Here is a 14,425-nt window from a genome sequence, read left to right as displayed (position 1 = left end):
TGTGTGAATGTGTCAGAATTGAAGTACAGCAATGTTACGCTGACAACATGCTAACACACTTGGCCTTTTAACCGAAATGGTACCTTTTCTCCTTGATGCCCTGTCCCAGTTTTCAGGTATCGCTCGCTTGACATACTGTGTGTAGCAATTACTTTCATCTAACAATTCAACAATTAAAAAAAAAAAATATTCCGAAACCATTTAATCTAAAGTGCTTAGTTCTATGGAAACACATTTCTTAATACATTAACAGTATTATAATATAACATTATTTAATTTTGGTATGTTTTTAATGTGATGTTTAGTCCATGTATTAAAATTTCATGAGAAGGTAAGAATATACTGTAAAGGTACACAAAAGGACATACATGGCCTTAACGCCATAATGAGAGTGCATCTGGTGAAGAGACATAGAGGGGTGAAATAGCTAATGGGGAAATTATTTTAAAAAATTTTTAATTGAGGGCCTGGAAAAGGATTTGGTTATTTGGTGGACAGAAAGATATGTTTGGTTTATTTATGTGTGAGGTCTTTTGGTTTTTTTAATGTGGTTTTTTTGTTTGTTTGTTTGTGGGCTGTTTGTTTGTGGGTTGTTTTTTTTTTTTCTTCCTTGGGAGTGCTATGAAGAATTTGAGAGACTTATATTTTCTACTTGAGCCTTTCTACATTTGTGTATGACAAGCAGTATGAGTTTGTTACCCCAATTTTAAGAACTGAGGTATTATAGAATCTTAAGGATGAAGACAAGGGCAGGGGGATAAAAGACTGTTCCCTTCTAGTTTCATGGAGTTGGGGATGATAGCAGGTTGCTCACAAATGGTGAGATTTGTTGTGGTGGTGGTGGTTGGAGTAGACTTGAGTCATCAGTATAGAGATGGTGGCTGGCTTTGAGGAGAAGTGCAGAGAGTGGATGAAGAGAAGACCTAAAGAATAAGACCTGTGGGGTTCCATGGACAGAGTAGAGGTGGACGAGTAGTTTCCAACTCAGTACACTGTGGAAACACTTAAAGAAATTAGTCCAGCTGCTGTCACAGAAACTGTTCGGGTAAGATGGCAAGCAAATGCTGAAAGCTCATTTGGGTCCAAGGCAGCCAAAAGATCAGAGACAGTGAAAGATGGATTAGGTTCACAGGTTTGCCAGAAAGGATGTTACTGAGCCTTTAATGAGAGCACTTTAGTTGGATGTGGGGCAGAAGCCAGACCAGAATGAAGCCTACAGTGAAACTGAGGGAAAGGGTCTCCTGGTGAAGAGAGAGGCAGAAACACTCTCCCTTGGAGATCTCCAATAGTCAGCTGTACAGGTGTCTGAACAGCTTGATGTGACTGTGAAGTTAGCCCTGTGCTCAGCAGGCTGTGCTGGAGACCTCCAGAGATCCCTTTTAGCCCATGTCACTCAACAAGACGTCATATTAACTGGCTGACATTGAGGGTGGCAGTAGTTGGAGCAACAAGGACAGTGTTTTATGGTGTTTTGTTAGATGAGAAAGACTACAGTTGTGAGACTTTTGCAGGTTAGGTTCAATTTTATTTGAGCTTGGTGAATGCAGACTCCTCAGATGGGTATAATAATAACTTTTAATACTAAAAATGCCCTTTACTTGATGTTTTAAGCAGAAATGTCTGGCACAGTGGAATAGAGTTTGTTTTTTTTCACTTGCTTAGAGCATAAGGAGTAAGTTTCCTTTTAGGAAATGTTAGGATTATCTTATATGTAAGCAACTGTGTTGTTTTTTTTTTTCCTTCTTTGGACTGTGTTCTCTATATGGCCTTTTGAGTGTGAATTCAGAGCTAAACCAAAAACTTCTGATAGCTTTCCTCCCTGTAGAAAAATAACCCTCATCTTTATAGATGATCCTTAAACTAAGGATCTTACTGCTGCTCTACCAACCTGCAAAGTTGTGTGCTAATATTTGAATCCCTCTGAGCAACATTTATCATAATTGCCTTTAAAAAACTATTTGCATTGCTTATTAGCAAACTGCTATTCTTTTCCTGTCCTGTTGAACAACATTCACGTATTTTACCAGTATATGTTCATAATAAAGCTTTACCCTTTGTATAGCTGAGAGTATATATAGTATATAGAAAGTTTGAAGATGGGACACACCGATACACTGGGAAAAGGGCTGTGTAAGTGACAATCATTTTACTGTTTTACTGTTTCTTTTTTTCGTGTGTGTGTGTAAGAGGGATGGAGAGTAATATGTAAATGGGTAAATACTTGCCTGCATATGGCATGTGCTTTCAAACAGGGAATGCGCATATCTGGGAAACCTGCTAGTTTCATGTTTTAGCTATGTAAAATGTTCTCTAAAATATCAGCTTTTATTATTTAATTTTGCTGCAAAAATATGGAATGTGGATAAAGATATTTGGACAAGTAGGTACATCCTCAGGGAAGATAGAGTGGAATCTGCATTTTAATCTGAAGTAAGTATTCTTCCTAGTCCTTTATCCTGCCCTCCATCCTCCAACCCCATGAAATTCAAGAGTTTCTAAACAAGCTCAATGGCTTTTATGCTATGGTTCTTCAGGTGTGCCTAGTAGTCTTTGATCCTAGCTGCTGGAAGTTTTTTTTATGTTCCTGTGAATTTGAGTGCTGCACTTCCTTTTAGGCTCCAGCAATAAAATCAAATTTTCCCTTCTAGCCTCTAGCAGACTTCATCTAATACATTACCATGCACATGTAGTTTGTCTTTTTGTTTCTCTGATCTGCACACAGAGTACACTTCATGTTGAAGTGCAGGAAAGACCTATCCAGGTGTTGCCCATCGGGCTCCTTTTCTGCGCAAAACTGTTCCTTATTTGGTAGGGGTTTGTGAGTGGCTCCATGCTTTAAAAGTACATATGACTGCAGATGAATAAATATAATTACAGTAGCATGATTTTATTGTTCTTTAACTGGTAAATGTCTGTTGCTAAATGTTGAGACTCTCTTCAGTTTGGAAGACCAATCTTTCTGTCTTAACTACAGCAAGACTATGGAGGATTAGCTTTGGCTGGCAACAAGAAAAACGCTTAATATGCCTAAAGGGTTAATGTTAAATGTTAATCCAGTTCTCGTATCTAGAAAGCTGTCATTTGTCCTGTTATAAGCTTAAACTCCCAAATCTGACAATGTACACTTGCTGAGGCCAGGCTTAGTCTTGTTGCCTTGCTATGAAGTCAAAGGGGTTCTCAAGTGATTAAGGTGAAGGGTTTTACTGAGTCAGTGAAGACTGCTAATATTTTGCGTGATCCAGACATGTGTTTTAACTCTTTTAATAAGAAATGCCATGTATGGAAGGGAGTAAGGTGGCAGAAAGGCCCTAGAGATGGAGGCATGCCTACTTTTTGTAAAAGGCAATCATCTGATAAATCAATTCATCACTAAACTTTTCATTTAAGAATTCTTCAGTTCTCTAGTTCTTGAGCACATACATAAGAAAGAGGAAATTCTTTCCCTCCTTACTTAAAAATACATTCAGTCTCATATGTAACAGTTGGATCTGACTGATAGTTTCTCTATTCTTGCTGTCAAGAGTAGTTTTCAGTGCTTCAGCATCACTGTCCCATAACATTGAAGGTTCTTTTATTTTGGTCACATAATCGTGTATTATCCCTATACTTTGTTTGGCTTGCATGCATTCTGTACTCTTCAAGGATATCTTTAGCATATACCGTAGTCTTGGTCTTTGATAAAAGCAAGACACTTCTTTGACTAATTGAATGGAAGTTCAGGAATTTGGATTGAAGCTGAAATACTGTTAGGAATGGTATATGCCCTTCTTCACTTAGAAGAAAATATTGCTTCTGGGTGAAAAAGGAAGAAAGTTCATTGATGAATACTTCATGCTTTTCTGAATTTATTTTTTTTAATTGAATTGGGGGAGGAAGCAAAAATTCAATTGTCATTGCTTTTATGTATGAAAGTTGTTGTCGAGTTCTATTTATTCTTAATTCAACTGCAAAATTCACATCCTGAGAAGCTGTAAATTTGACTAAGGTTTTTGAAATGGGAAAAAAGGTCACTTTGCTGCATATGGGTGTGTGTTCTGAATGTCAAGTCAGGCAGGCTAACATAGAAAGAGCCTGCCTTAAGTAGCTGAGGGGTTTCTTTGGGTTTGGGGTTTTTTTGGTTGTGGGTTTGGGGATTTGGTTTTTTTTGTTTGTTTGTTTTGGGGTGGTTTTTTTTTTGTTTTGGTGGGTTTTTTTGTTGTTATAGCAGGTAATTGCATGGAGATCTTGATGGCGACATTACTTGGCAAACACTTTGGAATCAGCTCAACATGTGACATCACACCCCCTTAAGGTTTTCCACATAAAATACGTCCTCCAAAGAAAATACAAAAATTGAGGCTTAATCTGAAATCTATTATTACATCTTCTAAGGTCTCATTGGGCACCTCAGTATTCCTCCCCCCCCCGCTTTTTTCTTTTTTCCAGGCAAATAGACTAAATGTTGCAGAGAAGTGGTAAACATTTTATAGTCGTCTTGGGGGGGAATATGGAGGAGGGGCAGGTAAGAGAGTCTTAATCCCATGCCTACCCTGTTTTCACAAGAAAAAAAATGCAAGGACACTGATGCTTAGTCTTTCCTTCTGTGCAGCTTTTCACGCATGTATATCTGATGTAACAAATTGCCACTTTTAGCAGCTTTGTCTCCAAAAGATGAGTTTTTGAGAAAAAGAAGCAGAGATGAAAACTTCCATTCATCTCAGGTTTTGGTTCCTGATATGATGATGTTTCACAAAAACAGTTCTTAGAGAAAAAAATCAGTTCTCTGCCTTGTGACAGGACTTTGTATGTACTTTTTGGTGTGTGCCTGTGCTTGCCTGCATCTGTATACATTTCTCTGAGAAGCAAAGCGTTTTTTCTCCAGCCACTTTAATTGCAATCCCTAAATATGGCTGTGTACTTGGTGGGAAGCATATGTGCTATCTTTGATAGACCTGTAGAGAGAGGTGTAGTGCAGAGGGTGAATACTGCCAAAATACGTGGAACATGATGCTACACAGGCGAAGCAGGGGAGGAATTATCTATGCATAATGTGAGTTTAGAATAGGCTTGACGTTCTCACACCCAAACATTTCCATCTGGAAGCTGTTCCTAAGCGAAAGGAAACAGAGACAATATTCTCCTATCTTCTGGAGTAGCTATCCAGGGAATATTCTTTGATTTGGGTGGGTTGTTTTTTTTTTGTTTGGGTTTTTTTCCTCAGGATGTGTTCAGTTTTACTGCAGATTTAGAGAAGGCGCAGTTTAAAGTGGCTTTTTTAAAGACAGTAAATTACATTAAATTTTTCTTAATCCTTCTTCTGAAAATTGCTATTGAAACCCTCACACTGTGCTTAAACAAGCTGTGGTGCTTTTAGGTTATACTTTAAATTTGATTTATGGCTTTTATGCCAATCCTGATATGAGAACTTCATGGTGTTCTTATTTTCAAAGCTTTCTGTAAATTATCCTCTGCCTTTGCTTCCTCTCTCTGTATTTCTGTGGTCTGTTCAAACACCACCTACTTTTCGTGGTGTCTTTCTCTTCTACGGTCAAAGGCTGCATGCCTGATTTCATATTCCGTTACTTGTATACTATAGCGTACACTGAGCTTCTTAAATATGCTGAAAGGTTCACCTGCTTCATGTTGGTTATAACTTCATGCATTTGTATATCTCCCTGTATTCTCTGTGGTATAACGTACCTGTTTTCCTGCCACAGTGCTGAAGATCTGCCAACTGTTTGACCTACCTCACCTGCTGATGGAGCTGTAGACACTACTGATATTTCCAAGTAATTAGTCTGAACTTACAAAACGCAACTCAGCAAATATTTGATTTTTAGTGGATGCAGAATAAGGAGGATAGATCCTTAGATGTAATGTTAAATTGTAGGTGTTTCTTAGTACGAAGGCAAGAGGTAACCTTACCTTTCACATTCTTGTTCCAGTAAGTTTGTAAACTCATCGCTTTTTTCCATGTATTTGCTGTGCTTCCTCTTTTCTTCTTCTAGTTCATATAGTGTCTGTCTGTGTGATTTTTCTACCATGAGAAGTTGCTCCAGCATTCGTCTGTGAGTTTCTTTCTGTTTCTCTACAACTTTGTCAAGCTACAAAAAAAGCAAAAAATCTTCAAGTCTTTTGAAACTCTTACTTGCTCAGGCTTTCAGTAATGAAAGATTTTGAGAGGCTTAAATAATATCAAATGCATTTAATAGCCTAATGGCCAGGTTCTTTGCTATCTGTTCGGAAAATGTTATTTAGTTCTGTCAATCTAATTCTGACAAATTAGAAAAATAAGGTAAGGTACTGTTTTGCAGGACCCTCAGTCACCCTCTGTTCCTCCTCCTGCCACGACTGATCCTCAACAGCTACTAATTAACAGTTACTGTTCCCAGGGCTATGCTTTTCTTGTTCATCATTGTGGTAAAGAAACAGATGTTTTGGCAAAAGAAGCCTTTGCTTCACATGGAAGTAGACTGACTTTTGGTTGAATAGAAATAGCTGCCTCATTTGTAGCTGCATAGGAAATGAGAGCATTGAATTGTCTTTTAAGGTAGGCAGATAGATCAAAAAGCAGTTTTCCTCTGGTTTCACAGTAAATGTGTAATAGAGCCAAGAGTGAAAACGATCCTACCTCCCATGCTTATACTGAGCATGGCTCTGGGTTTCTGGAATAAGTAAGTGCTAAATTTTGAAATGGTTGGGAGTATTTTTATTTAATGATGGCATTTCCTGTTTTGTTCCTCAAATTTCACACGTTTTAAAGGGGTTTGCCTTGCACATAGAACCTTTATAGCCCTCCCCCAAGGATTTCTGCTGAGCTTCTAAATATTATTACGTAGGGATATTTTAAATAACCTATTTTAGGTTTCGGTAATAACTTCTTAGTTTTTCTAAACCACAGAAGTATTGGCATAACTGTTCACTGGAGTTATGCTGTTAAACAAAATGATTTCCACAAACTGAGCAAAAATTATCATTCTGAGGATTCTGTTATAATTTTGAATTCCATATGTGACTGAGTTATGCAAGTGTGTGTTTATGAAACCAGAATGGGTTTTCCTCCTCAGGCATTACTGATCTAGCTTTAGTTTGAGGAGTGCTCACTGGAGGCCCTCTAAAGACTTGTGAACAGTCTGTATTGGTGAGAATCCTTCTTCCCTGCCCATGCCCCTTCCCCTGTGGAGACTGCCTCCCTCATCAGGTCAACACAGGATTCCTCGTATGCTTTTTGGAAAAGAGAAATTTTGAGCTCAAAGCCCAGTGTCTCCTTTTAACCACAGTAGGTCAAACTGCTTTGCAGTGCTTCACTCTATTAATAGGAAAGAATTCACAAATGGGCAGTGTGGGAAGCAAGGCTGGTTCTGGTTCTCCAGCATTTCCCCCACAAGGAATTTCATGTGCCACAAGAAACACTGGGGCTTCAGATTCTTAGGGCCAGTGCTTATTTTGGATAATCTAATTCCAAGGAGTATGATTAATTATCTTTTCCTCATGTTTATTCACAGTTTGGCTGATAGAAGCAATGACAGGAAGAGCTGGTTTGCCTAAACATGAGTTTTTTTAATGAATGAGAATATCCTCAATTTCTACCCGGGCTTCCAAGTTTCCCCTGCTTCCCTTAGCTTCTTTTTAAGCTTTATATATTCTCTTATGTTTCTCTTAAATAATTGTTAAATTTTTTTGTGAAACTGTTACGAATAAGGAAAAAGGAACTATTGACAAGACTTTGAAGATGGTTTGAGTCCTAAATGTTCCAACAGAAATGTGGACCATTTTAAAAATTACCCATTCTTTCTGCTTATGACATTAGAGAGTGTCTTTTCTGTTGCGACATAGCTGAGCACATTTCATGCATGATCAAAAAATATAAAGAAACCTATGACTGTCCTTTCTGGGTGTTCCGTGGTGCTCTTGCAGCTGGCTGTTGAGGGTTTTTTTTCATCTTGTTCATTCATAATTTTCACACTTTACACCAGCAAGGTCAGTGCTTTCTGAAATCATGATCCTGAAGTAGGACCTCTCTTGGGAAACCATTTCTTACCTAAACCTTTGCGTATGCAATCTTTCTTAGTAAGCAAGTGCCACTTCATACAGTAATCTCTTGGCTGTGTTTTCTAAGTCTTTTTTTCAGAGGTTGAAAACTGAATTACCTTAAAAGGTCAGGTTGAAGAAAATTGGCTATTTTTAATTTTTCCATACTCTCCCTTCTTCCATCAGAAGTGAAAATTTCAACAGCTAAAAATCTTTTGTTCAGGTAGCAGAATGAGTTCATTTACCAAAATGAAAGAATTTTCAGTGTGGTTTATCAACCTTCCTCCCCCGCCAAGATTTCAGATGGTGTTTTGGAACATCTATTGCACAGATGCATGAAGCACCATCACCTGAGCTTCTGACACTTGCCTTTCTAAAGGTCATGCTTTCAGGTGAAAATATGCTGTTCTCAGAAAGCAACCTGCCTCCTGTGTTTTGATGAAGTTCTGATGCGGTGCTGTTCGCAGCTATGGCCCTGTCTTAAATTGATATCCACTGGGCATCATTAGCCTTGCATGATAGTGCTTGCTGTTCTCAGCCCTTTGCGAGGTCAGGTGGGGAAGAAGGCAAAGGTGTGAACTTCTGATTTCTTTCAGTAGGTGGTCTTTCTGGATGGGGTTCAGAAAGTAAGGTGATGCATTTGTATGGATTGGACCACTGCTTCAAAAGTACATATAAGAACCTGAGGGGATGTGTAAATTGCTATCATAAGAGAACACTGAAAATTCTGATTACAAGCTGACCATAAATCAAATGACTCCTGTTTCCAAAAATATAAATTCCTGATGGAGATGACCGTTAGTCATCAACACAAACAACATTAACCAAACAGAAAATAGTCCTGCTTCTGCACTATTTGGGCGAAGAGTATGGGACCTGCCAGCAGTGTTTTATGGGTTCAGTAGATTTTGTTTGCTCTAGAGTATTTACTGAATGGCTATGAGGGGTTGATTCAAGTGGTAATCCAAGCAGCAAGTATGCAAGAGAAAAGGTAGTAACTCCAGGTTTTTGAAGTTCTTAGTGAGCAATGCCAGTGCCTTTCCCTTTGCAGTTGTGCTTTTGTCAGTGTTGAGCTCAGCCGTTTGGGTTACAAACTGGTATTTGAAATAGGAAAGGTGTGTATTAAAGGGGCAGGGAGGGGGAATGAGGAGTATGAAAGTGGGTAAAAGAACAGTAGTGTCCTGGGGTGACCTGCTTACATGAAAGGGTAAGAGAGACAAGTAAATAAGCTGCTGCATCAGAGCTGTTTTAATGTTGCGGTTTCTTCCTGTTGCTCAGATAAAAGATGCATTTAGGTTCTCTTTTGATGAATTCTTCAAGTCAGTTCTACTGTGAGCATTCACAGCTGGTGTGTGACTGTTGTGGCTGGGGACAAGGTCGAGAGCAAGAGCTTGGAATTCCACGTGAGAGAGAAGGGAAGAGGTGCTGGGCCTGTCTCCTGGTACAGGTGGGTGCTAGAGAAAAGAATTGGAGAGGCAGCAGATCCTACATCACAATTAATGCAGACACTTGAGATCTACATATAAGCTGTGTAACGGGTATGGGATTTGGCCTTGTGACAATTGTGTGTGTTACTGGGCAGCATGCCTCTCCCTCCCTGCAGGACCTAGCAGAGCAGAGTCTGGTACTGGGTTGCTGCACTTCTGTGTGTTTTATTTGGAAGCTCTGTTGTGTCCCTCTGCAAGATAAGGGTCCTTCCCTGGGGAGCAAATTTGACTTTTGCATTTTCCTTGTGAGATCTTGTGACCGACTCCCATGTATCCAGCAGGGAAGAGAGAAGTCATGTGAACCACTGCTAGTGTGAGATCCTCTCACGGGAGTGCTCTCCAGCAGCCCCTGGTTCCTCAAATTATTCCGTCCAAATGCTAAATCTGCACATGCAGAAATACCTCTCTATATGTACACGCACATATTTACTCAGCATATACAGTTATTGGAAAAAACCACAGAGGACTCGTAAGCAGCAGTATAAATGTATTCTGTTGAAAATTTCAGTGATAAAATCTTAATTAAGTGATTTGTTGGTTTGTTCTTGCTAACCATGTGGGATTTTTGCTAAAATTAATACTTGAACATACTGTACAATACAATGGAAAATAAGAGGCATGGTCTTACGTAACCGTTAATAGTTCAGCAAGCTAAAAATTCACAGGAATTTAATAGTTTAAATACATTTTGCCACCAACTCGTGTCTGAAGTCAAACTAGGATGGTGTGTCTTGTATTCATTGTGTTGGAACTGAACTTTTTGTCTTTCTCTTTTTAGAGTGTTTTGTGTTTGATGCTGTGCCAGAATAAAATCCAGGTTAGTTATGTGTCTTTACCCAAAGTTCAGTGAGATATTATTCCTGTTAAAAATATCCTCATGGTCATTGTTTATTAATTTATAATCTTGAGTTTAGGATTACTGGAGATTATGGGAGCAGTTTCTCCCTTGTCTTCTTCAACCCTAGCTGAGCCAAATGTCCATGTGGATATGTTGGTCTGCTTTTCCTGAATGCCATGTTGTCAATGTTATTATTTCAGTCTCTTCCTATGATTGTAACTTACTGGTGCCCTACAGCTGTTATTGTTGGAAAGTTGTGACCAACACTTGTAAGCAGTTGTGAGGATGCAGTCAGATGTACTTTGTTAAAAGGCTGATGAGGATGCCTTCTTCCCTGAGTTGATTGGCACTGGCGTTTTAAAAATAGATTCACTTTGGAATTATCCCTGATGGATGGAAGACATAGGTTTTCCTCTATTTTTGCTGCTTTTAGAGGAGTTCTCAAAGTGGTAAGAAGTATTGTTCACCGCACTTCACAGTGAGGCGCTAGATTATTTTTTTTTTTTTAATCTTTTCCAGCTTCCAATAACACAGTCAAGAGTTAGCCAAGGAAGACATGGTCTTGGTCTTTCACACTCCTCCGTAGATTTTGCAAAGGAAGATGTATTACTACTGTTTTCTGTTTTGTTACATTTGTTCATCTATGAATCCTGTTCCTAGTGAGTAAAGCTGCCTAGTCACTAATTATCCCACTACATTCTTAACCAAGTTTGCCAAGAAACTTCATAAACTTTAGGATAGGTTAATAAATTGTGAGAGAACATCAAAAGATCAGCAGTCTTACAGATGCCTTCAGAAATTCACTGGATTTTCAGCTGAGTTTTGGGAAGATCCTCTGTGTTCAGGGCTACAGGGCTACATTGTCAAGGGTGAGACACACATGCTGTAGAGGAACTGGATCAGCAGAGATTTTGTAGGCAGATAAAACGGTACATTGTCATGGTGGCAAAGAGGAAATTTAAATGGTTGGTTCCCATAATTTGTGGCTGGTTCCACCTCTCCCTTGGTTTTTGTAAACATTTATAAAAAATCCAAACAGGAATTAAATGGATTTCTGACTTTATTTGGGGGGGGGATATTTGAAACTGAAATTGTGGAATGCCTGCCGATTACAGCATCCTTTGGTTTACCAAGATATACGAAGTGCCAGTTCTCATTCTAGCCTTTCAGCTGCTCTCAGGATGTTTACCTTTGCCTTTTGGAATTGCCAAATCCAATGGTGTCAGAAATCCTTTCTCTGCCATTAAGTGTAAGAAGGAAAAAGCGGGTATAAACTTATGTAAAGTAACAGACTGAACTTATGTTTTCAAACTTTTTTGGACTTGTCTTCAAATCATTTCCATTTGTGCTCAAAGTTTCTGTGACATAGTGCCACAATGTTCTAAAATAAATTAACCTCCACAGTTGAACTTTATCTGCTTCAGATTATAGCCAGAGATTTTAACCTTTGAGCCTCTGAAATGAATGTTGACCTTTTGCCTGACATAATTTTCTTTGAAATGAACTCTGTATCCTTAGGTACGTTTCTGTTCAGAAAGCTTGGAAAACATGTGGTAGAAGAATTTTATTTATAATTTCTGCTTTTATTTTTATGATGTTTATCTATGCTGAGCAGCATATTCAAAATGTTTATCTGAAATCAAGAGGAGACACTTACTTGGGAAAACCCCACATATTCTGGTATGAAGGGATTTTAATATCCAGTGATTTGCACTGCTGGGCAGAAACGAAATTCAGATAACATTGCTCAGAAAGTATGGGTGCTGCTGCTGCAGTGTAATTAAACTAAAGGTTACTTGGGTATAATATGAGAATATTAGATTTCTGCTTGGATGAAGTTTCTAATGACAGCTCATTACAGTAACTACTCAGACCAAGCAGGTATACCCGTGACTCCCCCAGAATTAGTGGGAGCTGGGTTATGTAAAGGTGGACAGCTGTGCCATTACTGCTGGATGGGCCCTCACCAGCCATTGGTAAGATGGCTCAGTGAAACAAGTGGGGAGGCATCTGTTTGTATTAGTTGTAAAGCAGGGTACCAGGAAGGAAAAAAGAGAAGGTGGTGTCAAAAATAGAGGCTGATGATTATCCGACTTTGAGTTAGACAAAATCCCGTCTGTCTGTTTAAAGCCCCCAGTGCGCACTATAAATGAGGATCATTAGATACCCCTTTATATTAGGGAGCCCACTGGACCCTGGACTTTGTTCTGCTGTCACTTACACTCATGTTAGATTCTAGATTTAGAGCTCGTTTGCTTTCTTTCCCTGAAGTCAGTGAGAGATTTTCTGTTGAAATTGGTGGGAGCTATGGTTAAATATCAATGATAAGTTCATACCTCTCCCATAGGCTTTTCGTAGATATCTTCTTGCCATTGCTCAGCCTTTGTTTGAATAGCATCTCGCTGGAGGGCCTCTAACACCTTCTTGGGAGTAACAAAGCCATATTGTGCTTCAAGCAAAGCCAAGTCAATTTTTTCAGCCTTAAGTACTCCTATAACTTCATCTTGAGCCTGCAGAAACACAAAGTAAGGTTTGATTTTGTTAAACTGTACATGTGTATTTACAGGTTACCTTTCTTCTTCTGATTTTAAGAAAACGAAAACTTTTCAAAGAATGCTGTGTATGTACAGTGCCCCAAAACAGTCAGTAACATGAAGACAGTTAAAAAACATGAAGGAAGTATCGGTCTTTGTATTTTATTAGTTCTTCATAAGCTCCCAACATCTTCAGAACCCTCATCAATGCTAAAGTACTTTGTTAGTGATTAGATCATATTGCGGTTTCTGGACCGGCATGTAGCATTCACAATACAAAATTTCAGGGCAAAATGTGGTAGTAGAAGCTGATTTCAGATTGCTAGTGGAAGATGTTAGGATGGTTCTTGAAGCTTGGAAGTGTTGCACGTTTGGTATATTCCTGGTACAAAGATGGCTTCTGTAGTTTAAAACCCCGTGGTTGTCTGCTTCTGTTGTTACACTGAGCTTGTCTGAGCGGTGAATGTAGCGAGGTGTGCGGTGCAGGGGATGTGACCCTTCACAATGTGCGTTCCAAAGCCATGCAATAATGGCAGTTACTTGAAACAAGATTAATTGCCTTCAAAGCTGGCAGTGGGGTCCTGTGTGCATGTATATATATGTGTGCATGCATGTGTGAGACCATGCCTTATGTTTTTATTCACATGTAGATGTGCACACACTCATGTACATGCCCTTGGGTGATAAGCAACCTTGCAGCATCAAGTTTTTTGGAAGTAACTGCTGTAAGGGTATTGCCAATTTATAAGTGCATGCTAAAAAAAGGGCATTTTAAAAGATATAATGATTAAGAGAAGGTGGCGTTATCTGGTTTCAAAAAATCGTGTAGTTGCAAAAAGTGTAGTCTAAAAATGTGTTATACTTTTCCTCTTTTAACGTCACTGCATTTGTTTCCTTAATCTTATAAAATATCTGATGACATCCTGTTACCAAAGAGTAGATACCATATGTTCTCAGGTATGTTTTCAATATGTTTTTCTATGTATGTATTTCAAAAATTCTTGCACAAGTTGGCAGGTGCATATAGCTTCTTCCTCTCATACAGCATTGCTCTCTTAAGTCCATGCTCCATGTTGAAGAAACGTGCTGCGTGCATCTGCAGTGTTTAAAGTTACAGATTCTCTTTCCTCTTTAAAAAGGAAAAACAATCCCCACCAACAAAAAAAACAAGCCATCAAGAAGTAGTCTTTTCTATAGTCACTAGCTCCTAGATGTTAGGTTGGAGGGGACAGAATACTGTGCTAATTGTCTCCAAGTTCTATCTAATGATAATGTTCTTTCATGAGAATATCTGATTATGTGAATGTTTCCACTGTGAGGGAAAGTGGTTTAGGTCATCACCTCCCCTAGGGCTGTGTCCATCTTTTTATTTTTTCCCCTACATCCTCTGGTGGTGGAGGTTGCCCCCTGCCTCCATTACAGTGACATAACTACATGAACTGTCTCAAACATCCATTGCCTGCAGTGATCTCAGTTAAAAACAAAACAGAGTACATGCAAATCCTAGAAGGGCAGAATAGGAAGGGAGGAAATCAGGGAGAGGGTAACGCTTTCAG

The 14,425-nt window shown here is 39.0% G+C and overlaps 2 protein-coding genes across 7 annotated transcripts in view; one reads left to right on the top strand and one right to left on the bottom strand.

Annotated features, from left to right (window-relative positions):
• Positions 1-14,425, top strand: part of CMSS1 (cms1 ribosomal small subunit homolog) — a 254,267-nt gene that overhangs the window by 72,556 nt on the left and 167,286 nt on the right. The window contains exons 2-3 of one of the 5 annotated variants that reach the window (XM_064467378.1): positions 10,276-10,314; positions 10,855-10,994. The exons of the other annotated variants lie outside the window; for them this stretch is intronic. Of the exons in view, the coding sequence (XP_064323448.1) occupies positions 10,937-10,994 (58 nt within the window). The 5' untranslated portion in view covers positions 10,276-10,314; positions 10,855-10,936. The remainder of the gene's footprint in view (positions 1-10,275; positions 10,315-10,854; positions 10,995-14,425) is intronic. 5 annotated transcript variants of the gene reach the window in all.
• FILIP1L (filamin A interacting protein 1 like) overlaps positions 1-14,425 on the bottom strand; it is a 215,869-nt gene that overhangs the window by 70,719 nt on the left and 130,725 nt on the right. For both annotated transcript variants that reach the window (XM_064467250.1, XM_064467259.1), the window contains exons 5-6: positions 12,672-12,845; positions 5,905-6,083 (exon numbers count right to left, since the gene is read on the bottom strand). In XM_064467250.1, the coding sequence (XP_064323320.1) occupies positions 5,905-6,083; positions 12,672-12,845 (353 nt within the window). The remainder of the gene's footprint in view (positions 1-5,904; positions 6,084-12,671; positions 12,846-14,425) is intronic.

Source organism: Phalacrocorax carbo, chromosome 1 (genome assembly GCF_963921805.1).
Source record: "Phalacrocorax carbo chromosome 1, bPhaCar2.1, whole genome shotgun sequence".
Classification (NCBI taxonomy): Eukaryota; Metazoa; Chordata; class Aves; order Suliformes; family Phalacrocoracidae; genus Phalacrocorax; species Phalacrocorax carbo.
The sequence above is the reverse complement of the archived record's forward strand: the minus strand, read 5'-3'. Positions and strand labels throughout refer to the sequence as shown.